Here is a 25625-nt window from a genome sequence, read left to right as displayed (position 1 = left end):
ATCAGACCCATAGATAACATATGGATGGGAAGATAGATAGATAGATAGATAGATAGATAGATAGATAGATAATTGATGAAAAGATAGGTAGATAGACTGATAGACAGATAATAGATGGATGGATAGACATGAAGATAAATAAATGACTGATTGATGTAGATAAAAACATAAATAGATAGATAGATAGATAGATAGATAGATAGATAGATAGATAGATAGATAGATAGATAGATAGATAGATAGATAATGGATTATTAGAAAGACAGATAATAGAAGGATGGATAGAAAGACAGATAATAGGTGGAAATATGGATGGCAGACCAACAGACAGAAAGATAGATAGTGAGATGGGCAGATAGATGAATGATTGAGAGGCAGATAGATAGATGGATGGATAGAAAGACAGATACTAGATGGATGTAAATATAGATAGATAATAGACTTATAGATAGTCTAGGTAGGTAGGTAGATAGATAGATAGATAGATAGATAGATAGATAGATAGTAGACACTAGACAGACAAATAATAGACATAAAGATAAATAGATGATGGATTGATAAATAGATAGGCAGATACATACATAGACAGATATATGATGATAGATAGATAGACAGATGACAGATTGATAGTTGATGGATGGATACATAGATAGACAGATAGATGACAGATGTATAGAGAGATAGAAAAAGATAGGTGGCATTTGGTCAATCACATACAGTTTGAAGAAGAGGACACCCATTGCTTTCCGTATAGACCCAGCAGCCACCTGTCCTGTGACCATGTCATGCAGAGAATGAGAACGCAGTGACAGTAAAATCGTCCTGCTGGAATGGATTACACGGGAAGGCAGTTTATTGCTGCAGAATTGTGCAGTTATTTTTAAGAAGTGAAAGTGTTGGGTTTCTAAGGACAGGGTAATCCTGTCATTCCTTAGCGGGAGAGCAGTATTGCTGAGAAAGCAGAGTGGTCTCTATATAAGAGGTGCAGCCCATCCCTCCCTTGTAGCTTCCTGGTGAGTGTTGTCCTCCTCTGCTGCTCCCGGCTGCTCTGCCCCACACTGCCTGGCAGAGATAAGGTGTCACTCCGCTATACTCACCTCTAACTCTACCTCTCTGCATTTTATCACAGGTGTGCCAAAGATTTCTTCATCAGGACCAGCACTAGAAGGTGAGTCTCCAAATCAGAAAATCATCTTTATACAGGGAATGTTGTGATGTAGCCGGCCAGCACACTTGCTGAAAGCTACAGATAGTAAGATCTGGAAGACACATCTCTACAGAGTACAATAACCAACCGAGAAAATTCAACAAACTCCAGGCAAAATTTCTCTCCTAGTCTTGTGCAGCGCTCAAAACAAATCATTTAAAAGTGCTTGATTAACCAGCCTGGCGGTATGGATGAGCTCAGCTCATCCATTACCGCCGGAGGCTGCCGCTCAGGCCCTGCTGGGCCGATTCTCTTCAAATAAAAAGGAGCACACGCAGCCGGCACTTTGCCAGCCGCGTGTGCTACCTGATTGCCACCTCAGCGCGGCGATGCGCCGCGTGCAGCGGCGAAAGAGGGTCCCCCCAGCCGCCCGAGCCCAGTGCAGCCGGACCAAACAGTTCCGGCTAGCGCTAAGGGCTGGATCGGAGGCAGCTGACGTCAGCTGACATCAGCTGACGTCAGGAAAGCAAAACAAGAAGGGCCGCTCATCGTGGCCTTTCTTGTTACTTCTGATCCCCGGAGGCGATCAGAAGTACGCATTAGGAGCGCCCTCTAGTGGGCTTTCATGCAGCCAATAGTTTTCTTTTAATTAAAAAAAAAACGTCCGGTCGCCAGCCTGGTGATCTTAATAGAATGCCAGGCTGGTTAAGAGCCCCTTCACCAGCCATTTCCTGCAGCATAGACCTTCAGAGCTGCCAGCTGCACATTTTTGAAGTAGCTGTGTCTGTGCCTCCCCCCCCCCCCCCCCCCCCTTAGTCTGAGCAGTATAAAGATGCAGCAGCAGCGCCACCTACTGGACCTGCTGTCAACACCGTCATCAAGTCATGACCCTGGACCTTCCCCTAAATCAAATTCTGAATTCTTAAAGAACAAGCGACACCCATGCTAGCCTAGAAATAAAAAAACACATGTATAAGTATACTTCTACTTACATAACAGATGTATTGTGCTATCCACGTAATGATTTCTGTGAATTCTATAAAGGAAAAGCAGAAAATCCTTTTCTAGGCAGTGGCCCTCTTGCCAAGCTAATGCTGACATCATATCCTCCCTGACTCTTGTTTTCCCCCCTCCCTTCTCTTGCTCATTGTGTATTCATTAGCTGCCCTCCTCCCAGAGTCTTCAGACACTCCCACTGAGGTGTATACTAGGAACTACACTTTCTCATCCTCCAATCGCTGATTCACCTCAGCCTTGCTTGTAAACACAAGTAATCAGAGGGTGTTTGTGATAAGCAGCTAGGAAGGGAAATAAATGGAAGAGGAGGAATATATTATAGATAAAAAGAACTCCCAGCATTCAACTCTTTGGCACTGTTTGGCACTAGGGCCAGTGCTCCTAAAGTATTTGATAACTACAAAGCATAACAGCAGAAAAAAGTTTTCAAAGCTTTGAATGCAGGATTAGCATCTTTATCACTTAATACACTCAGACCAGTTGCTGTTGAAATTTGATTTTTATGGCGACAATACCAACAAGGCATATTTCCGTAGGCTTCCTGCCCCCCCCCCCCCCTAAAAAAACAACAACAACAACAACAACAACAACAAAAACAACTATGCTGCATTTTGACAGCTACACAAATTTTATTAGCTTCTTAACCATCCCCCCCAAAAAATAAATAAATAAATACATCCTTGTTTTTCTTGTTAACGCTATTAAGGTAAGGCAAACAAAAGTGTTCAGGTGCCCAGAGTCAAGAAATCATCCAGTCTCTGGCTGTCACTCTGTTACTCCGTTTATTAGGATATTGGATAAAGAGAGCAAAGATACATTTTTATTTTATAAAGGAAACACGAGGTGGAAATAAACTGATGAGGTAAATAATTGTATCTATCCTCTTGCTCCTAAAAATGACATTTTTTAAGATATCCCAAAGTTTTATTTTATATTTAAGTCTACTTTAAAAGTTCTTACTGTTTCATTGTCTCTGCTCATTCCATTGCACAAATTCATCGAAGTATGCCAGAGCTAAAAATCTATGGACTGTTGACCCTTTTTATCTCTTTCCTATTCTCAGAAGCCATTTACTGCCAGGAAAGTGTTTTATGACTGTAATTCCTTATTAGTGCGGGTTACACTATAGTCTGACCCAGTCCCAACTTGGACATAAACTGTCATTTGTATACCTGATGTTTAACTCTTTCAGGCAGAGAAAGAAAAAACGAACACAACATAGTTATTTGTGTGCCTGACATCTCATCATGTCACATGTCACCTCGTGTATCCTGTACAGGAGACAGATGTTGGCTATTCTGTATATAGTATAGCAATAAATTTAAAGGCGATTTTCCACATTATATTTAAGCAATCTTCTTAGCATATTGTAAGACCAAATTTTTAAGTTCTTCTGCTGTTCTTTTCCATAATCTCAACTCTCTTGCCCATTTAAAAATGTACCTAAAATGATCTAGATAACAATGATAATTCAGAAAACGAACACCGCTTTTCTTTCTGCTACACAGACAGCCTCAGCCATGGGGGACGGGGAAATGGCCGTGTTTGGAACAGCCGCTCAATTTTTGAGGAAGTCAGATAAGGAACGACTGGAGGCTCAGAACAAACCATTCGATGCCAAGAACACCTGCTTTGTAGATGACGCCAAAGAGCTGTACGTGAAAGGCTTAGTAACCGCTCGCGATGGAGACAAAATCACCGTCAAGACCGATGATGGAAGGGTAAGCTGTCTTCTTTCATTCATATATTAACTATGCCAATATTTCCTGCTAGAATCAGACACCACGTGATTTATTTATTAATGACCTAGTAGATGCAGTAGAAAGCAATGTTGCTATTTTTGCAGATGATACAAAATTGTGCAGAATCATCAACTCTCAGGAAGATAGTGACATATTGCAACAGGATCTGGATAGGATGGCTATATGGGCACATAAATGGCAGATGAAATTCAATGTTAAAAAATGTAAAGTCATGCATTTTGGACGTACTAATGGTTTAGCACCATACAAAATAAATGGGATACAGTTGGGGACATCAAACTTGGAGAAGGACTTAGTTAAATAATCGCACTCAATGCCAAGCCGCTGCAGCTAAAGCTTATAAAATTTTAGGATGCATTGAAAGGAAAATAAATAATTTAAGATGCTAGCATAATATTGCCCCTGTTTAACTCTCAGTAAGGCCACCACATCTGGAATATGGAATTCAGTTCTGGGCACCACATTACAGGAAAGATATTTCAGTTTTAGAGCAGGTGCAGAGACGAGCTACAAAATTGATACGAAGGATGGAGGTCTCAATTACCTTGATCCGGTTAGATAAACTGGGTTTATTTAGTATAGAGAAATTACGCCTTAGGGGATCTAATTAACCACTTTACCCCCGCGCGTACGGATTTCTCCGCCCCTTTTTCCATCCTTTCACCCCCAGGGACGGAGAAATCCGTACTTTGCGCACTCCCGCCGCTGTCCGCGTTCCCGCTCGTAAACACGCCGCCCGCCGCTAGTAAACACGCCGCCGCCCGCTCGCCCAGAGATCAATGAACGGGAAAATCCATTCCCGTTCGTTGATCTCAGCCCCGCAATGACCTGCTGCCGCTCGGCTGAGCAGCGCGATCATTGTGAAAAAATAACAAAGTCCCAGCCTCTTTCCACTTCCTGCAAGAGTCCAGAAGGACGCTTGCAGGTAGCATGAAACAAATTGGTAATGTTGCCATCTTGTGGCCAAATAGTAAAACTACACCCTAACCATTTTCTACACACAAATAAACTTGTTTTACACAAGAAATTAACTCCTTACCTCCCACACTCCCCAATTATTTTTTTTTTTGTAATTAAAAAAAAAATAAAAAATTTACAATAAAAAAAACAACATAAATAGTTACCTTAGGGACTGAACTTTTTAAATATTTATGTCAAGAGGGTATAACACTGTTACTTTATAAACTATGGGCTTATAATTAGGGATGGACGCAAAACTGAAAAAAATGCACCTTTATTTCCAACTAAAATATTGGCGGCAAACATTGTGATAGGGACATAATTTAAACGGTTTTATAACCGGGATAAATAGGCATATACATTTAATGGGTTTTAATTACAGTAGCATGCATTATTTAAAAACTATAAAGGGCGAAAACTGAAAAATAATACATTTTTTCCCACATTTTTTCCTATTTTCCCATTAAACACATTTAGAATAAAATTATTCTTGGCATAATGTCACACCTAAAGAAAGCCTAATTGGTGGCGAAAAAAACAAGATATAGTTCATTTCATTGCGATAAGTAATGATAAAATTATAGACGAATGAATGGAAGGAGCGCTGAAAGGTGAAAATTGCTCTGGTGGTCAAGGGGTAAAACCCCTCAGTTGGGAAGTGGTTAAACTGTATAAATATATCAGAGGGCAAAATAAAAGGTTGGCGGATGAGCTTTTTGTCCCTAGGCCTTCACAAAGGACTAGAGGACATTATCTGTGCTTGGAGGAAAAACGTTTTAGCCATTTATTTAGGAAAGGGTTCTTTACAGTAAGAGTAAATAAGATGTGGAATGCATTGCCACAGGAAGTAGTTATGGCAAATTCTATATCTGCATTTAAAGGGGGCTTAGATGCTTTCCTTGCGTTGAAAGAAATCCATGGCTACAATTACTAGGTAATGCCCAGTGGTGTTGATTCAGGGATTTTATCTGATTGCCATCTGCAGTCGGGAAGGAATTTTTCCCTTTAGGGGCTAATTGGACCATGCCTTGTAAGGGTTTTTCCCCTTCCTCTGGATCAACAGGGATATGTGAGGGAGCAAGCTGGTGTTGTACTTTGTTTTCTGGTTGAACTTGATGGACGTATGTCTTTTTTCAACCCAAATAACTATGTAACTATGTAACTATGATAGAAGCCGGAGATGTAGTATTTAATTGACTTCTACCATTCAACCATGCTTTGTGTTGTTTGCAGGAAGTGACTGTCAAAGACAGCCAAGTGTACCCCCAGAATCCTCCCAAGTACGATAAGATTGAAGACATGGCGATGATGACCCACCTGAACGAGGCCTCTGTGCTGTATAACCTCAAAGAACGTTACGCAGCCTGGATGATCTACGTAAGATTGGTTTATCTCTTGTTTCCACACTTATACTGATGTAAGCATTCTAGGATGTTCAAAGACAACTAAAGCTTTATTACCCCCACATACACTTAAGAACTGATCAGCAAGACCATTCATGGTCGTATTGAAGATCATTGCAAGACTCCCACTGTCAACCCCTCCCCACCTTATCAAGGAGTGGCATCTATATTACCATAACAATACGCTATGTCAAATGATATTATTCTCCATGCTACGCTGCTCAGTTACTGATCTTTATCAGAAAACAAATGGGCGGGTATCGAAAAGTATGTTAGCAGTTCCTTATAGGCTCTTAAGTACAAACATTTGATGCACAGAAAACTACACAGTTTTACTTTGTAAATGTGGTCTTTGGAAGTGACAAGTCAAGAAGGTCATACATCAGGTCGCTAGTGGCGTTTGATCCGACAAAGGTACTCGCACCTGTCCCCGAATTGCCCGGGCTTTGCTTCTCCCCGCTGGTTGCTCCGTCTTCTTCACTTCCGGGTCCCCATGTGCCTGTGTAACATAATGCAGGGGATAGATACTAGAAGGCTCTAGTGGACACAGTGCCCCTAGTGTCTGTCTTCTGCATCACATCCCACAAGGACACGAAAGTGTAGAAGATGGAGGAGCCACTGGGGAGAAAGGAGAAACTGAAAAAGTGCATGGAATAAGAGAGCCCTTGGCCAATATGAAATTACCGTTTTTTCCTGAATTTTGGAAGTACTTTTTAATCTACTTTTTGGTACTTTTTCAATTGCAGAGTGATAAAATATTATTTTAAACAGAAGATTAAAATATATCTCCTAGAAGAATACTTAGGAGAAAGGGAATTGCATATGGGCCCTTATCTATGAAATATCTCTTCTGCACTCCTCAAGAAAGAAAAACAACGCTTCTTATAGTACACCTGAGCGGAAAGGGATATTGAACCTGCCATATTTATTTTCTTTTATACAATACCAGTTACCTGGCTGTCCTGCTGATCTTTCATGCATCAGTAGTGTCTCACTGATACATGAAAGTGTAGTCGGCTCACTGATAACAAATTACAGCTATAAAACACTTTCCAAAGCAGATATCTGGGATTTTTACTGTGAGGGGAAAATATAAAAAGGTCAACAGTTCATGTATTTTCACTCTGGGACTCTTGAGACACTGAAATTGAGCAGAGACTATAAAACATTACATCTGCTTTGTAAATGTTTACACATAAAATAAAACCTTGAGGTATCCAAAAGAGTATTTTTTAAGCCCCCTCTACACCATTCAATTCCAGGCGCGATCAATCGAATTCAATAGGATCGAATTCGATTAGATCGATTAAATCCAACATGTCCGGTCAGGATGCGATCGATCGTGTGATCAATTTGCATTGAAAACTAGCCAAAATCGATCACAGGATTGATAGAATCCTGATCGGACATGTCGGATTTAATCGATCTAATCGAATTCGATCCAATCGAATTTGATCGATCGCGCCTGGAATTGAATGGTGTGTAGAGGGGGCTTTAGGAGTAGAAGGACAGATCCAATTGTTTATCTCATTAGTAGTAATAGTAATAGTTTCATCTCTGATTCACTTTAATCACACACCTAAAACAACCATGCAGCTACTCCAGTCAGACTCCAGTCAGAAACACCTAATCTACACGCTTGTTCAGGGCCTATGGCTGAAAGTTTTAGGGGTAGAGGCAAAACAGGATAGCCAGGCAGTCTGCATTGTTTAAAGGAAATACATGTGTCACCCTCCATATCCCTTTCAGTTCACGTGTGCATTAAGTTGTTATTGAATAACTTCCCTTATTATTACTTTTAACAACTTATTTGTAATACTTTTTTTGCGTGATTAATGCTTAAAAGGTTTCTGTAGATGAGGGAAAAAATAGACAAAGCAATGTAATTCAAAAGAAACGTTTTCTGAATTGACCTCATAGAGAAAGCTCTATGTGAAACAGAGGGAGCCTGCTAGCGTCGTCTAAACATTTAATGTCACTGTCAACTTTCAGACCTACTCTGGCCTGTTCTGCGTCACTGTGAACCCCTACAAGTGGCTGCCAGTGTACAACCCTGAGGTTGTTGCCGGCTACAGAGGGAAGAAGCGTATGGAAGCTCCGCCCCACATCTTCTCCATCTCTGATAACGCCTATCAGTTCATGTTAACTGGTAAAGTAGCTTTTATTAGTACGACAGTACAACCACCAGTTCCTTTCTGTAGCTCCTCTTACAAATACTCTTTTTCCTTCAGATCGTGAGAACCAGTCTGTCCTGATTACGTAAGTAAAACCTGACATTGTGTTCGGTACCACGTTTGTTTGTTTCTGTGTTGATCCCTTTGCTGATATTTCTCTGTTGGTAACCAGTGGAGAATCTGGTGCAGGAAAGACTGTGAACACCAAGCGTGTCATCCAGTACTTTGCAACAATTGCAGCCATTGGTGATTCAGGAAAGAAGAAGGAGCCATCCAACAGCTTGAAGGTGAGCCTTGAGAACTTTTAATAAGCAGTGGGACACATTGGACTATAGACCTTCTTACTGAAAAGAAAGGTTCAAAAATTGTATAAGGTTGCTACAGACTGCCTTCAGCTCAAAGTTTTCTGTCTGATGTTGTTCCTACTAATAACCTCTGTAAAATATTGACTTTGAACATTTGCAGGGCACACTGGAAGATCAAATCATCCAGGCTAACCCTTTGCTGGAAGCCTTTGGTAATGCCAAAACCGTGAGGAATGACAACTCCTCCCGTTTTGTAAGTAACTTCACTGTGAAGCTCATGTTAGAGGTATAAAAATTACACTTGACAATGACCATGTTTCTCCACAACCTCCAGGGTAAATTCATCAGAATCCACTTTGGAACCACAGGAAAACTGTCTTCCGCAGATATTGAGACTTGTAAGATTTTTCTCATAACTCAAACCCCCATAACTCACAACCCAAAATACCTATTTTAAAACTTGATTAGTTTCTCCTGTAACAGATAACACTTCTCCTTTACAGACCTGCTGGAAAAATCCAGAGTCACATTCCAACTTTCAGCTGAGAGGAGTTACCATATTTTTTACCAGATCCTGACCAACCATAAGCCAGAGGTTGTTGGTAAGTTCAAATCAGATTATAAAAGTGTAGATATTGGCTTTGAAATATATAATGTGAGAAGGACTTGTTTCAGATGTCTATTAACCCATAATCTTTCTCTTCAGAAATGCTTCTGGTCACCACAAACCCATATGACTACCAATACATCAGCCAGGGTGAGATTACAGTCAAGAGCATCGATGATGTGGAAGAGTTGATAGCTACAGATGTAGGTCACATGCCTTTATGTTCTTTAGTGTTTATTTGAGTGGGATTTGCTGAAGTCTAATTCATATATATATCTTTGCAGACTGCCATTGACATCCTGGGCTTCTCACCAGATGAAAAGATTGGCATCTACAAGCTGACTGGTGCCACCATGCACCATGGCAACATGAAGTTCAAGCAGAAACAGAGAGAGGAGCAGGCTGAGCCTGATGGCACTGAAGGTCAGTAATAAGCCTTGTTCATTCATCCTTATATAACTCACTAAGCATAGAACTAAAAGAAGACATGTTGCAATTGGTCTAAACAAGTGCTTCATTCATAAAAAAAAGTTACACATTATTTTTGCAGTTGCTGATAAAATTGCCTACTTGATGGGTCTGAATTCTGCTGACCTGCTGAAGGCTCTGTGCTACCCCAGGGTCAAAGTCGGCAATGAATATGTCACCAAGGGACAGACTGTCCAGCAGGTAGTATTCCTAAATGCAAAGTCTCACAGACTGTTAGTAAATGTTAATTGGGTGTAAATTCAGGACCGGTTCTAGACATTTTGCTGCCTGAGGCAAACTTGTGAGGATGCCCCCCCCCCCCCCCCCCCCTTTCCAATTTGGAATTTTCCTATTTGGAATGATTGCACAGCACAATTTACTCTGCTACATTTAATGTTCTCACATGACATGCTGCAACTCAACACTATTGCTGGCTGTGAGTCTGGGACAAACAAACTGCTTACCCTCAGCTACTCCATTCCTCCTCAGTCAGGAAAGCAGTGCCACCTCTTCCCATCTTCTCAGTGTCAGACTCCTCACACAGCACAACAAGCTGCTTTTCCCAATGATGACCTCTTCACCTCGTTCTCCTCTCGCTTCTTCTCCTACTCTGACTGCATGCTGTTGGTGTAAGCACAGTAGAAACATGCCGCCCCTGTAATCTCTGCGCTGCATGCAAATGTTTCACCTTGCTTCATGAAAGAACCGACCCTGAGTAAATTAACTTCAAACCATTATCTCTAGGTTTACAATGCTGTTGGTGCCTTGACCAAGTCTGTGTATGAGAAGCTTTTCTTGTGGATGGTTGTCCGTATCAACCAACAGCTGGACACCAAACAACCAAGACAGTTCTTCATTGGTGTACTGGATATCGCTGGATTTGAAATCTTTGATGTAAGAGGATAATATTTTACCAAAATATTTCTTATTTATGTGAAAGTTACTAGATACTAATTGATGATACCTTCTATAGTTTAACAGTTTGGAGCAGCTTTGCATTAACTTCACCAATGAGAAGCTGCAACAATTCTTCAACCACCACATGTTTGTCCTTGAGCAAGAGGAGTATAAGAAAGAAGGAATCGATTGGGAGTTTATTGACTTTGGTATGGATCTGGCTGCCTGCATTGAGCTTATTGAGAAGGTGGGTACTTTTCCTAGTTATTGTTTGGCCAAAATTATGATCTGAGTTGTACAACCTGTATATTTTTCCTACACAGCCAATGGGTATCTTCTCCATCCTAGAAGAGGAGTGCATGTTCCCCAAGGCTACTGACACTTCCTTCAAGAACAAACTCTATGACCAACATTTGGGCAAGTGCAAAAACTTTGAGAAGCCCAAACCTGGCAAAGGCAAGGCTGAAGCCCACTTCTCTCTGGTGCATTATGCTGGTACCGTGGATTACAACATCTCTGGCTGGCTGGACAAGAACAAGGACCCACTGAATGAGACTGTGCTTGGCCTTTACGGGAAGTCTTCTGTGAAGCTTTTGTCCTTCCTCTACGCCACTGTTGCTGGAGGAGATGGTGAGGTTTTTGATAAGTTTATCACCACATTTTTTGTGATTTCAAATATATTTAATCCAATTTAATTAAGAGTAATATCTTTCTGTCAGGTGGAGACTCTGGTGGTGGAAAGGGTGGAAAGAAGAAGAAAGGTTCCTCTTTCCAGACTGTGTCTGCTCTGTTCAGAGTAAGTCAATTACATGGACATAATTACATTACTTTGTGTGTAAAGATCTTTTGTGCAGCAGTAGCCTGGATGCTTTCTTAAGGTAGCCATACAGTAGCTTGATTTTCTGTCGATATACACAGATTTGATCACTGTGATAGAATCTGTTGTGAAATTGTTAACGCAAATGTTGACCGATTTCCATCTGACACTGGAACTTCCATCTGACACTGTGAAAATTTCACTCTATTGCCGACAGGTGCAGAGTGCATCGCAAGCAGTGTTCGATTTGGCGATGACAAATGCAGCATAGCAGCAGCAATAATGTCACCTGTCCGACTGGCACAGGTCCCCGAGGTCCGTGCTGTCACTTCTTCTAGCTGGATTTCTTCTCCATTTCCTCTTCAGTACCTGTCCTGTGACAAGTCGATGTTCAAAAATAGAGCGACCTCTACTGTATGAACTTCGGCTTGCCACAGGATAGGACAGGAAGTTAAGAAGACATGGAAGAGGACGCCAGAAGAAGTGACAGCATGGATCTCGGGGACCTGCACTGGCAGACAGGTGAGATAATTGCTGCTGGCCACAGGAGCCCAAATGGGGGTGAGGCCTGGGGGCGGTGAGGCAAACAGTGACTCCACAGGTATTGAATTGATTTCATGCTGAAATTGATTCAAAGTTTGAGTGCAGTATGTTGGCAGCCAATAGATCCCTCTCTGATCAGATTCGATCAGAGAGAATCTATCTGTTGGTCAATCTGCTAGCTATTGACCGGTGTTATTGACCTTAAAACTGCCCTGATTAAATGCTTTTCCTCTACAGGAAAATCTGAACAAGCTAATGACCAACTTGAGAAGCACTCATCCCCACTTTGTGCGTTGTCTGATCCCCAACGAGACAAAGACTCCTGGTAAGATAATTACAAAACCATTCTACAATTTTACATTTAATGTGTGATTATTTATTCTAATAATGTACCACTCCTCACCAGGTATCATGGAGAATCATCTGATTATCCACCAGCTGAGATGTAACGGTGTGCTGGAGGGTATCAGAATCTGCAGAAAGGGCTTCCCAAGCAGAATCCTCTACGCCGACTTCAAGCAGCGGTATATATTCCTATTTGTTTTATATGATTCTAATATTATAACCAGTTATATTTGTAGAGAACATTAGATAGCCTAATACTATATTCTAAATCAAGTTTTGTATATGTTCATAATTAGAACTTGTTATACGATTTTTTAAAATCTAAAATGAACTCAGCAATATGTATTATGAAATAAACTTTCTCTGGTCGTCATTAAAATTAATATACTAAACTATACCTGCATGGGTAATTTCAGATACAAGGTCCTCAATGCCAGCGCAATCCCAGATGGGCAGTTTATTGACAGCAAGAAGGCTGCTGAGAAGCTTCTTGGGTCAATTGATGTGGATCATACTCAGTACAAATTTGGGCACACTAAGGTAGGACATTACCTTTTGTAAGAAGATAACTGCTTCACTACAGGACAATTACTATCACTACAGGACAATTACTTGACTCAAATGGTAATGGAACCAACTAGGGGGAATGTGTTACTGGATCTGATCATTTCTAATAGACCAGATAATGTATCAAATGTGCAGGTTCAAGAAAATTTGAGAAATAGTGATCACAACATGATACCATTTGTTCTGGTGACTGATAAGTCGCGGGGTAAAGGGGGCTTAGATGCTTTCCTTACGTTGAAAACATCCATGGCTACAATTACTAGGTAATGCCTAATGATGTTGATCCAGGGATTTTATCTGATTGCCATCTGGAGTCAGGAAGGATTTTTTTTCCCTTTTGGGGCTAATTGGACCATGCCTTGTAAGGGTTTTTTCGCCTTCCTCTTGATCAACAGGGATATGTGAGGGAGCAGGCTGGTGTTGTACTTTGTACTGGATGAACTCGATGGACATATGTCTTTTTTCAACCTAAATAATTATGTAACTATGTAACTGCTGGTTGTCAATGACAGTCTTATAACGTATCCTTTTCCACAGGTGTTCTTCAAAGCTGGTCTTCTGGGTACCCTGGAAGAAATGAGAGATGAGAAGCTTGCCCAGCTGATCACTCGTACTCAGGCTCTATGCAGAGGCTTCTTGATGAGAGTGGAATTCAAGAGGATGACGGAAAGGAGGTACTTATGACAGATATAGATATTCGGAGCCACCTCTTCCAGTAAATCAACTTTAGTAGCTTTATTTAAAACTTCCATTTGATTAAATGTTCTGGAAATAACTGGGAAGATATAGCTTCAAGATAGTCAAGTGCAGTTACACAAACAATTACAGGTGTCTCATGAATACATTTTAAAACTTGAGGAAAAATGTATTTCAATATAAAATAGAAATCAAAAGTAGACTCAATAAAATATTGACGCAGGAGTATAGGACTATCATTTTATGTTCTTTTCTACAGAGAGTCAGTCTTTACCCTCCAGTACAACATCAGGTCATTCATGAATGTCAAGCACTGGCCATGGATGAAGCTATATTTCAAGATTAAGCCTCTCCTACAGAGTGCTGAGACTGAGAAGGAGATGGCAAACATGAAGGAAGAATTTGAGAAGACCAAAGAAGCCCTGGCTAAGTCAGAGGCAAGAAGGAAAGAACTTGAGGAGAAAATGGTTGCCATACTGCAAGAGAAGAATGACCTCCTGCTTCAAGTGCAGTCGGTAAGTAGGTTAAAAGTAAACCACTGTTTTGAAATATTTACCATTATTTAACTAGTGTTGAAGTCTTGACTTGCATTATCACGTAGGAAAGCGAGGGCTTGGCAGATGCAGAAGAGAGATGTGAAGGCCTCATTAAGAACAAGATTCAACTGGAATCCAAACTCAAGGAACTGAATGAAAGGCTTGAGGATGAAGAGGAGAGCAACGCTGAGTTGACAGCCAAGAAAAGAAAACTGGAAGATGAGTGCTCTGAGCTTAAGAAAGACATTGATGACTTAGAGCTAACACTGGCTAAAGTTGAAAAAGAAAAACATGCCACAGAAAATAAGGTAGGGATTGTAATAGAATTTCTTGAATGCTACAGACATACTGAAGATATGTTTAACATTCTTTTTTGTCCCTAGGTTAAAAATCTTACAGAAGAACTTGCTGCATTTGATGAGAACGTCTCCAAGCTCACCAAGGAAAAGAAAGCTCTCCAAGAATCTCATCAGCAAACTCTTGATGATTTGCAAGCAGAAGAAGACAAAGTCAGCAGCCTCACTAAAGCTAAAACTAAGCTGGAACAACAAGTGGATGATGTGAGTACTTTCATTTTTGGTTTCCTTTGTCCACAATAACTCATCTGCAAATATAGTATTTTAACTGATGATCATTTACCCAATCAGCTGGAAGGCTCTCTAGAGCAAGAGAAGAAACTTCGTCTTGACCTTGAGAGAGCCAAGAGAAAGCTTGAAGGTGACTTAAAGTTGTCTCAGGAATCAGTCATGGATCTTGAAAATGAGAAACAGCAAGCTGATGAAAAACTCAAGAAGTTAGTGTTGGCCATTTGAAGCACAGTTAAGATTGCATGTTTTGAAAAATAAATTCCTAACAACTACCTACTTTACATAACAGGAAAGAATTTGAAATTAGCCAGCTACAATCAAAGATTGAGGATGAGCAGTCCCTGGGGTCTCAGTTGCAGAAAAAAATCAAGGAACTTCAGGTACTACCGTAAAGGTTAAAGAAAACATAATTCAGGCAGTCCATAAAGTGGTACCCTGTAACAGATGAATGTTCCTTTCTAGGCTCGCATTGAAGAACTTGAGGAAGAGATAGAAGCTGAGCGTGCTGCTCGTGCCAAGGTTGAGAAGCAGAGAGCTGACCTCTCCAGAGAACTTGAGGAGATCAGTGAGAGGCTTGAAGAAGCTGGTGGTGCCACCTCTGCTCAGATTGAGCTTAACAAGAAGCGTGAAGCTGAGTTCCAGAAAGTGAGACGTGACCTGGAAGAAGCCACCCTTCAGCATGAATCCACTGCTTCTGCACTCCGCAAGAAGCATGCTGACAGTGTTGCTGAACTTGGAGAACAGATCGACAATCTCCAGAGAGTTAAACAGAAACTGGAGAAGGAGAAGAGCGAGTTCAAGATGGAAATCGATGACCTTGCCAGCAATTTGGAGAATGTCTCTAAAGCAAAGGTAACTAAAATTCTAAAGGAAAGTCTTTAGGTAATAACTGTATAAGGTTTAAAATTGGAAATATTTCTTTTTCAAGGCAAACCTTGAGAAAGTGAACCGTGTTTTGGAGGACCAACTCAGTGAAACCAAATCCAAAGATGATGAACACCTGCGTGTTATCAATGACCTCTCAGCTCAAAGAGCCCGTCTACAGACTGAGAATGGTAATTATACTTCTCAGTCAGGAATTATAACACATTCCTTTAATCTTAATAATAATCATGCAAGGTTATGAAAGGATTCTCTTGATGTTTAAATGGTATCTCCTACACATCGTATTGCATTTAAACATAGTAAATTAGTTATTTAAGCTGTCCTTCATATCAGGACTTTCTTTGTAAACTCATAACAGGTGAATCCTCTAGACAACTAGAGGAAAAGGAATCTCTGGTTTCCCAACTGACCAGAGGAAAACAAGGCTTCACCCAGCAAGTTGAGGAACTTAAGAGGCAGCTTGAAGAGGAAGTCAAGGTAAGTTAAACACACAGCAGAAGGTAGTTTGTATTTTGACAACAAAACAATATTATCAGTGGTGTAACAATAGTGGACAGAGAGGTTTCAATCCCCCCCGGGCCCCTGCCCCAGAAGATCCATGTGTTTTTTTTTTCATCGTCAGAGCATTAGTTTAGACTTGATAATCACATTTACAAGTGTTTTTAATGGTGGTAATCATGAACCATCTGTCACAACCCCATGCTTACACCTCTCTCACTGTGTGGCCTGAGGATCTACAGCTACACTAATGAACAATACTAAAATGTGCTCTTATTTATTGGCACACACTGGTTTTCTTCTTTTTATAATGTGTGACTTAGCCATCACTATCATTTACAGGCCAAGAATGCCCTGGCTCATGGCCTGCAATCAGCTCGTCATGACTGTGATTTGCTCCGCGAGCAATATGAAGAGGAACAAGAGGCAAAGGCTGAACTTCAGAGGTCACTGTCCAAGGCAAATGGTGAGGTTGCCCAGTGGAGAACCAAGTATGAAACTGACGCCATCCAGCGCACAGAGGAACTTGAAGAGGCCAAGTATGCTTGTGCAAAACTAACTAAGTAAATACATGGTAGAGACGTAGGTGACATATCTAAAAATCGGTGTGATTTTGATTGTATAGGAAGAAGCTTGCCCAGCGTCTCCAGGAAGCTGAGGAACAAGTTGAGGCTGTGAACTCCAAATGTGCCTCTCTTGAGAAGACCAAACAGAGGCTGCAGTCTGAAGTAGAAGACCTGATGGTTGATGTAGAAAGAGCAAACAGTGCAGCTGCATCTCTGGATAAGAAGCAAAGGAACTTTGATAAGGTATTTTCAGCTTACATATATAATCCACAATGCTTCGCATGTGCAAATAATAACACATTTTAAGAAATATCAATTTATAACAGTTCTCTCTGTGCTTTTCATCAGGTCCTCGTTGAGTGGAAACAGAAACATGAAGAGGGCCAGGCAGAGCTGGAAGCAGCCCAGAAGGAAGCTCGGGGACTGAGCACTGAGATCTTCAAGATGAAGAATGCTTATGAGGAAGCTCTAGAACAAGTGGAGACCCTGAAACGTGAAAACAAGAACCTGCAACGTAAGAGTTCCCATCAAGCCCTTGTGTAGTTGTACAAATAAAATATAAGTGTAAAACATACAAGTGATATGACAGTTATATTGAATTTAAATTGATAATGAAATGTCATTATTTTGACTACAGAGGAGATTTCAGACCTCACAGAACAGATTGGCGAGACATCTAAATCCATCAATGAGCTTGAGAAAAGCAGGAAACATGTAGAGCAGGAGAAGAGTGACCTGCAAAGTGCTTTGGAGGAAGCTGAGGTACTGTTACATGTACCAACATTTTAAGTGGGATCTTTCTTTTGTCTTTAACTTGATAAGTCTCTCTCATGTCTTTATTTGAAAAACAGGGAACTCTGGAGCACGAAGAAGCCAAAATCCTTCGTGTCCAACTTGAGCTGAACCAGGTAAAATCTGAGGTGGACAGGAAGATTGCAGAGAAGGATGAGGAGATTGAGCAGTTGAAGAGGAACAGCCAGAGAGTTGTAGACACCATGCAGAGCACCCTAGATTCTGAAATCAGGAGCAGGAATGATGCCCTGAGACTGAAGAAGAAGATGGAAGGAGACCTGAATGAGCTGGAGATCCAGCTGAGCCATGCCAACCGCCAAGCTGCTGAGTCCCAGAAACAACTGAGGAACGTGCAAGCACAATTCAAGGTACTCCTTTGCTCATCTATAAAATCATTAAAATAACGGTCTTTCCAATAAAAACTTTTGTCCTACCTAAGCCTTTCCAAAAACAGCATTTAGCATTTTAACATAGGTTTTACTGTCTGTTTGTACTGAAGGATGCCCAGCTTCATCTTGATGATGCTGTGAGAAGCCAGGAAGACCTGAAGGAACAGGTGGCTGTGGTGGAACGTAGAAATAACCTACAGCAGGCTGAGATTGAGGAGATCCGGGCAGCTCTGGAACAGACAGAGAGAACTCGTAAGGTGGCTGAGCAAGAACTTCTGGATGCAAGCGAGCGTGTTCAGCTCCTGCACACTCAGGTACCACTGTGTATTAAGAAATGTAACCCAGAAAAAACATGCAATTTTCTAGAAAAAAACAAAAAGCAATAATAGACATTTTTTTTTTGCAGAACACAAGCCTCCTTAACTCCAAAAAGAAGTTAGAAAATGACATCAGTCAACTTCAAACTGAGGTTGAGGAAGCAGTTCAGGAGGCCAGAAATGCTGAAGAAAAAGCCAAGAAGGCCATCACTGATGTATGTATTAAGCTTTATCTAATTGGATGCGAGCTACGATCTGTTTTTTTATGAAGCAATCAGATGTTATTATTTTATCTTATATCCAAAGGCTGCACTGATGGCAGAAGAGTTGAAGAAGGAGCAGGACACCAGCGCTCACTTGGAAAGAATGAAGAAGAACCTTGAGCAAACAGTAAAGGACCTTCAACTTCGCTTGGATGAAGCTGAGCAGTTGGCCTTGAAGGGTGGCAAGAAGCAGCTCCAGAAACTGGAGTCTAGGGTGGGTAAAATGATCTTTACACTATATTTTTCAGTTGTGTTAAAAAATTATTTTACATTTAATTGAAAGGGTGTTTATAGGTGCGGGAACTGGAAAACGAGCTTGACAATGAGCAGAAACGTGGATCAGATGCAATCAAAGGTGTCCGCAAATACGAGAGGAGAGTGAAGGAACTGAGCTACCAGGTGAAGTAGCTTTTGCATTGCCTGCATTGCTATTGTAACATATTATTATTATTATTATTATTATTATTATTAATTTATATAGCACCAACATCTTTTTTTTGTACATAGTACAAAACAAATATTGGGAATCATAGATACATGAAAGATCCAAAACACTGTACAATCAGGACAATACAAGTACAATACACAGTATATACATAGTTGACATTGCTAAAATTGGTAAACACTCATATGTCAAATTACAGAAAAATTAAAAACAATAGGAGGAGGTAACCTGCCCTTGCTAGTCTACAATCCAGAGGGTAGTGGGAGTTAGTGGACAGTGAGTCTCCATTGCTCCCTACAGTAAATTATAGGCTTGAAAGGTGTGTTTTGAAAGTAGGTTTTAAGGTTTCCAGGCTCAGAGCATGATGGATAGGTTTGTGGGAGAGAATTCCAAAGGAGAGGAGATACTCTTGAGAAGTCCTGGATGTGGGAGTTAGAGGAGGTGACAAAGCTATAGGACAGAAGGGTCTCCTGAGTGGTTTAAACTGGGTCCTTTGGGTAATTGGTAACTAATGGAAAGATTGGCAGAGAGGGGCTGCCTCAGAGGAGCGGGAGGAGAGGTATTGATTGAAATAGCATCATTATATGCTGTGTGTGGAGCTGTAAGTAAAAATATATGAATAAGACACAGGAGGTAAAAAACACAAATGTCAAACTGGCAGTGGCAAATAGACCGGATAGCACCTGGCAATTTTAACATTACTTACGCTTGTTATGCAGCACACATTGCACAAATAGTGCAACCTGCTTTATCTAGGTAACACATGTGTTTTTAGCATAATGCATGTTATGCTAATTGAAGTGTGCACTGAACAACTGGCATAAGTATCTGGAACTTATGGAAATAGTGAAAAGGGGGTTGCTTCACAAAGCTTACTTGTGGTTCTCCTGAACTGTAAGGAGCGCTAATGCATGAGATAATTAAATAATGAGAGATAATTCATGAGTTAAGTCATTTAAGGAGAAATAAATTGTGAGTTAACCTCCCTGGCGGTCTATTAAAAACCGCCAGGGGGCAGCGCAGCCATTTTTTTGTAATTTTTTTTTAAAATCATGTAGCGAGCCTAGGGCTCACTACATGATAGCCGCTGTGCAGCGGCATCCCCCTTGTAATGATCTGCTCTGCTGTCTGCATAGGCAGACAGCTTTTTGACCATTTTTTAGGTCTGAGTGCTGCAGGTCCCTGGAAAAGAGACCTGTCTTCACTCTGCAAGTTTCAGAGTTGCTCTGCTGGTGAGGAATTTGCATCCACGTGTCATGCGAATTGCTTAGCTGCTTCCTTTGATGGCTTGCAGTATAAATACCATTTCCTCCCAGAATTCCCTGCTGGTCATGAAGGTTTGTTCCTGCTAACTTTCCTGAAGTTTCAGCCCCTCTGCTGATTGTTGGCAAAGATTCTAGTGTAGTTTATTATTGGGGAGTGCGTCTTGCACTCTCTATAGCGCAGTCAGGCTTTGTGTTATTTGTACTGTTTATTCCTGTGCTGTTTTTGTCTGGCCCCTGCGATTGTACTGTCGCCTGCGGCGGTTGGCAGTAAATTGTTTGGTCCCGTTCCTAGATCTCATTCGCCCTGGCGTTAGTGGCGGTGGATCTCCTTTGTCTGTCTTGGAGTATAACCTTAGCTGTGGTTGCTACTGGTTACTCCTTTAGTCTGTCTTGTCCAGCACTAACGCTTGCTGTTGTCTGGTGGGAGACAACCGATTAGCAAGCGTTCGCGTTATTTGTCTGTCGTCTTTGTTAGGTTCTATTGTTAGTCAGGGTTGGCGTGTTTTGTCTCTGTTGCGCTTCTCGTGCGGAGACCGTGCTATTAACGTGTTTTGTCGCTGTCGCTTCTCGTGCGGCGACCGCGTTTAGCTAGTGCGTTTGTTATTTTCCTTGGCGTTCTGATGGTTATGGTTTGCTGTGTCTTTCTTACTACACCTATGCTCTGTCTTTACTCAGTCTTGTGTCGCCATTCGTGCGATTGCTTTCCCACTTGGTCTTCACTGGTGTGTGTTCACCGTCGCCGAGTGGCGACTAGATTGGTGGACATACATATATTTTGTCTCTGTGCTCACTCTCTCTCACTAGGGGCTATCTTGCCCTGTATTGCTTCCCCCCGTACAATTCCTATTTGGCATCTGTGGCAGTGCAGAGGGTTTATTCCTCTGCACTCCACAGCTCCATCTGCCGGTGGGAATTCCCCTCTACAGGTGCCTTGCACCAAAGCTGGGTTCTGTTATTCAGATGTTTGTGGAGGAATTCCTGCAGTGTCAGTGCACATCTTGTGCGCTGACCACGGAGATAATTCCGCAATCGTTACACCCCTACCCTCTTCGATCGCCTCCGGCAATCGGCGATCAGGAAATCCCGTTCAAAGAACGGGATTTCCTGGAGAGCTTCCCCCGTTGCCATGGCGACGGGGCGGGATGACGTCATGACGTCATCGGGAGTCCCGATCCACCCCTCAGCGCTGCCTGGCGCTGATAGGCCAGGCTGCGCAAGGGGTCTAGGGGGGGGGGCACGGCGTGGCGGATAGCGGCAAATCGGTGCGGGGCGGCAGCGATCGGTGTGCTCACAGTGCTAGCTGCGTGCAGCAAAAAAAAATTGTGCAATTCGGCCCAGCAGGGCCTGAGAATACCTCCTGCGTGGCTCGGGGTTACTGCTAGTAAGGTTAATAAGTGTGGCGAGATAATTCAACAGTACAGCTTTGTGAATCAGCCTCCTGACCTCTGGAGAAGATGTTGTAGAGAGCTTAGTAGGCTAGCTCTTCTGTTTGGGCATGGCAAATAGACATGGACAAATTCTAATAAGAACTTTGATTCTTCTAGACTGAGGAGGACAAGAAGAATGTCCTGAGACTCCAGGATCTGGTGGACAAACTGCAGCTGAAGGTGAAAGCCTACAAGAGACAGGCCGAGGAATCTGTAAGTAATATGACTTCAGTGAAGCTCTTTTTCAAATTTTTTATCAAAAGTTTTAAAACGGGCTTTATAAAGAAATATTGTGACTTATAATTGACTTAATTTCTTTTACAGGAAGAGCAGGCCAATGGCCATCTATCCCGCTTCAGAAAGGCCCAGCATGAATTGGAGGAAGCTGAGGAAAGAGCTGATATTGCAGAGTCTCAAGTCAACAAGCTCAGAACAAAGAGCCGTGATCTTGGCAAGGTACAATAAAATGTTACTAAATATTTATGACTAGCCATTAGGCCCGTTTGTTATCCAATTAACCTTCCTGGATGTAAAAGTTACGTCCAGGAGGCCATGTGCGCTCCCGCAAGCTCCCGCAGCCGATCGCGCGCGTGCACACGTGCTCCCGGCCCGCTGTTTGTTAGCCAGGCAATCAGTGAATCGGGCTATGGTGCCCGATCACTGATTCCTCTCCCCTGCAGAAAAAGCGACAGCTTCTCTCGGAAGCTTCGCTTTTTCTTGCTCTAGCGTCCCTCTAAGCGTACGTTACCTTAGAGTGACGTCACGTAAACAAACTCATGGCTGCTATCCTGTGGCCAAAAAGTAAAACTACACCTAAAAGTAAAAAAAAATTAAAAATAATCATATAGTTACATTTAAAAACGACAATTTACATCCCACCCTCACAAAAATACCCACATGAAATGTTTAATTAAAAAAAAAAAAATAATACAATAAAAAAAAAACACGTAAATATTTACCTAAGGGTCTAAACTTTTTAAATATCAATGTAAAGATGAAATCTTTTTTTTTTTAAATTATAAGCTTGTAAATAGGGATAAATGCAAAATGGAAAAAAATAGGGTAGGGTAGGAGGCGCCCGTGTCGGACAGATGTAATGTTATGCGAATAGTTGTAGCATTAATTGTCAGCTAATTCGAATGGAAGAAAATGCACTTTTATTTCCAAATAAAATATTGTCGCCATACATTGTGATAGGGACATAATTTAAACGGTGTAATAACCGGGACAAATAGACAAATACAATACATGGGTTTTAATTATGGAGGCATGTATTATTTTAAAACTATAATGGCCGAAAACTGAGAAATAATACATTTTTTCTGTTTTTTTCTCATTCTTCCTGTTAAAATGCGTTTACAGTAAAGTGGCTCTTAGCAAAATGTACCCCCCAAAGAAAGCCTAATTGGTGGTGGAAAAAACAAGATATAGATCAGTTCATTGTGATAAGCAGTGATAAAGTTATAGGCTAATGAATGGAGGGTGAAAATTGCTCGGATGCATAAAGTGAAAACGACTTAATGCGAAGTTGTTAATTAACGGGCGCTAGGTTTGATTTGGCCCCATGCACGCACATCTCCCCGTGTGCCCACATGTCCATGGCCCCCATGAGCAGTATGGCAGGTGGCACACACGGGTGCAGGTGGACGCAGATTTTATTAGGTAGGAGGATTTGACTTATGAACTTGTTTTGAGAAGTGCTTTAAAGACAGCTTTCCAGTGACTCTGCGTTCTTTGGCTATATGATCTAACATTTATTAAATGGCTGATTGGAAACAGTAAAAATAAACTTCTCCATGATTGTATTTTAACTCATAAGATAGCAACAGTGACCTATTTCATTTTGTAGAGTGATGGACTTTCTCTGATAATATTCGAAACTCTGTTTTTTTTGTTTCAGAAAAAAGATAGCGAAGAGTAAATGACTCTCGCCACCACCAACAGAAGATTAGGGAGTTTGCAGAATGTGAATTTCTTTCTTCTCTTAATTCATCGTCTTCCCTCTATGTGCACAAATAAACCCCTTTTCAGCTAGTAACAACTGTGTTTTCCAGTGTATTCTTGTTCTATCTTTATTGGATTTTTTTAAGTAAACATTAGAATTAGCCTGAAATTATTAAACATTACCTACAAGGTGGTAAGGTTCTGCAATACTCTCTCAGGAAAACATGATCTACTAGGTGGTGAAGGTCTGCACTACCCACTTGTGAATACATTACCTATTCTAAAAGCTGGTAAACTTCTGCATTTCTCACTCAAAAAAACGTTATCAAGAGGTGCAACCCTCACCAGGGAAAACATTATGCACTCCTGGTCTGCATTCCTCATCCAGGATAACGTCTACTAGGTGGTAAGGGTCTGCACTCCTCACCTGGGAAAACATCTACTATGTGGTCTTCTGTCCTCAGCCAGAAGAACATCTACTAGGTGGTAAGGGTCTGCACTACTCACCTGGGAAAACATCTACTATGTGGTCTGCACTCCTCATCCAGGATAACAACTACTAGGTGGTAAGGGTCTGCACTCCTCACCTGGGAAAACATCTACTATGTGGTCTGCACTCCTCATCCAGGATAACGTCTACTAGGTGGTAAGGGTCTGCACTCCTCACCTGGGAAAACATCTACTATGTGGTCTGCTGTCCTCAGCCAGAAGAACGTCTACTAGGTGGTAAGGGTCTGCACTCCTCACCTGGGAAAACATCTACTATGTGGTCTGCAGCACTCCTCATCCAGGATAACAACTACTAGGTGGTAAGGGTCTGCACTCCTCACCTGGGAAAACATTCTCTACAAGGTGGTAAGGCTTTGCAATCCTCACTGGGGGAAACCTAATCTACTAGATGCTAAGGGCCTTGAACCCTCACCTGGAAAACATTATCTACATGGTGTTTAGGGTTTGCAATTTTCACCCAGTAATAACTATGTAACGATATACATCAATTGCCTTTCCTTCAGCCACCTCTTCAACTTCCTTCCACTTTTTAAAATACGGCCCCAACACCCAGGTCTTCTCTCTACCACGTACTACTACTCAGTGCTCCTTAGTCGAATAACTGAATTGCCCTCTGTATCCAGTGTTTCTTTACCCCTGAAATTCTCATTGTGTATTCTTTTGTACTAGTTATCTTCTATTGTCAATGTAGCAAATGGTCTGTTATCCCTAGTAGTAATGTTACACTACCTCCATGTATGTAGTTCCCCAATCCAAGCCTCATAGTCAATACTTCCCCACTCCCTCAATCAGGTCACATGTCAAGTTTAGTTAGTATCCTGCAATTTAGGCATGGCAATTAACCTCCCTGGCAGTATGACTATTTCTGGATTTTAGGGTCCAAAAGCAGTGCATTTTTTTAATGAGCTTTTATACCCTAAAAGCAGCAAACATCATAATGCAGTGAGATGTGCGGCAGCCCCTGCACAGACTCACCTCCCCTGGATCTAGCGCAGCAATTCTCCCTCTGTCCACCGGGTGGCACTGTCCTAGTTGTTCCTCAGGCCCCAAGCACTCCACTGATATGGGGCCCCAAATCATACCAAGGACAGCTGCAGTGTCAGAAAGGTGTAATCAGAATAAACAACATGTTAAGGCTTACCAATATACAATGCACATATAGAGGCATAGCAACAATAAAAAGGTAATAAGATGAAGGTAGGCCCCTCTGACTGAAGAGCCCTGGGGTAGTCGCAAACTCTGCATCCCCTATTGCTACGCCACTGGAGATAGTCATCGGTCACCATGACGACAAGCAGCAATCTCTCCCGAGGGATCCAGAGCCTCTGAGGTCCGAATGAAAAATGTCTGCCAGCATCTGGATCCCGGGGCAGGTGAGCTGAAACGCCGCCACACTGACACTGTCTCTGCATACCTCCTGGGGGCTACCCTGAGTCCGGCTCGGGATTTCTGTACCTGGCTTCTCTTGCCGACCCCAAACCTGACTCGGAGT

At 41.7% G+C, this 25625-nt stretch overlaps 1 protein-coding gene across 1 annotated transcript; it reads left to right on the top strand.

Moving 5' to 3' along the window:
• Positions 1-1133: 1133 nt before the first annotated feature.
• On the top strand, positions 1134-23600 carry LOC137527453 (myosin-1B-like). Its single transcript, XM_068247969.1, has 40 exons — positions 1134-1168; positions 3673-3885; positions 6121-6264; positions 8283-8439; positions 8522-8549; positions 8637-8751; positions 8930-9022; positions 9104-9167; positions 9273-9371; positions 9476-9579; positions 9661-9799; positions 9927-10045; positions 10589-10738; positions 10818-10988; positions 11065-11371; positions 11461-11537; positions 12339-12426; positions 12508-12625; positions 12863-12986; positions 13551-13687; positions 13969-14224; positions 14311-14553; positions 14629-14805; positions 14893-15038; positions 15122-15212; positions 15295-15684; positions 15761-15887; positions 16076-16194; positions 16558-16754; positions 16841-17024; positions 17130-17295; positions 17419-17543; positions 17633-17941; positions 18073-18276; positions 18369-18494; positions 18586-18756; positions 18837-18941; positions 21797-21892; positions 22004-22135; positions 23580-23600. The coding sequence occupies exons 2-40, from the start codon at positions 3685-3687 to the stop codon at positions 23598-23600; spliced, it is 5820 nt and encodes a 1939-aa protein (XP_068104070.1). The 5' UTR covers positions 1134-1168; positions 3673-3684.
• Positions 23601-25625: the final 2025 nt, after the last annotated feature.

Source organism: Hyperolius riggenbachi, chromosome 8, assembly GCF_040937935.1.
Source record: "Hyperolius riggenbachi isolate aHypRig1 chromosome 8, aHypRig1.pri, whole genome shotgun sequence".
In the NCBI taxonomy this organism is placed as follows: domain Eukaryota; kingdom Metazoa; phylum Chordata; class Amphibia; order Anura; family Hyperoliidae; genus Hyperolius; species Hyperolius riggenbachi.
The sequence above is the reverse complement of the archived record's forward strand: the minus strand, read 5'-3'. Positions and strand labels throughout refer to the sequence as shown.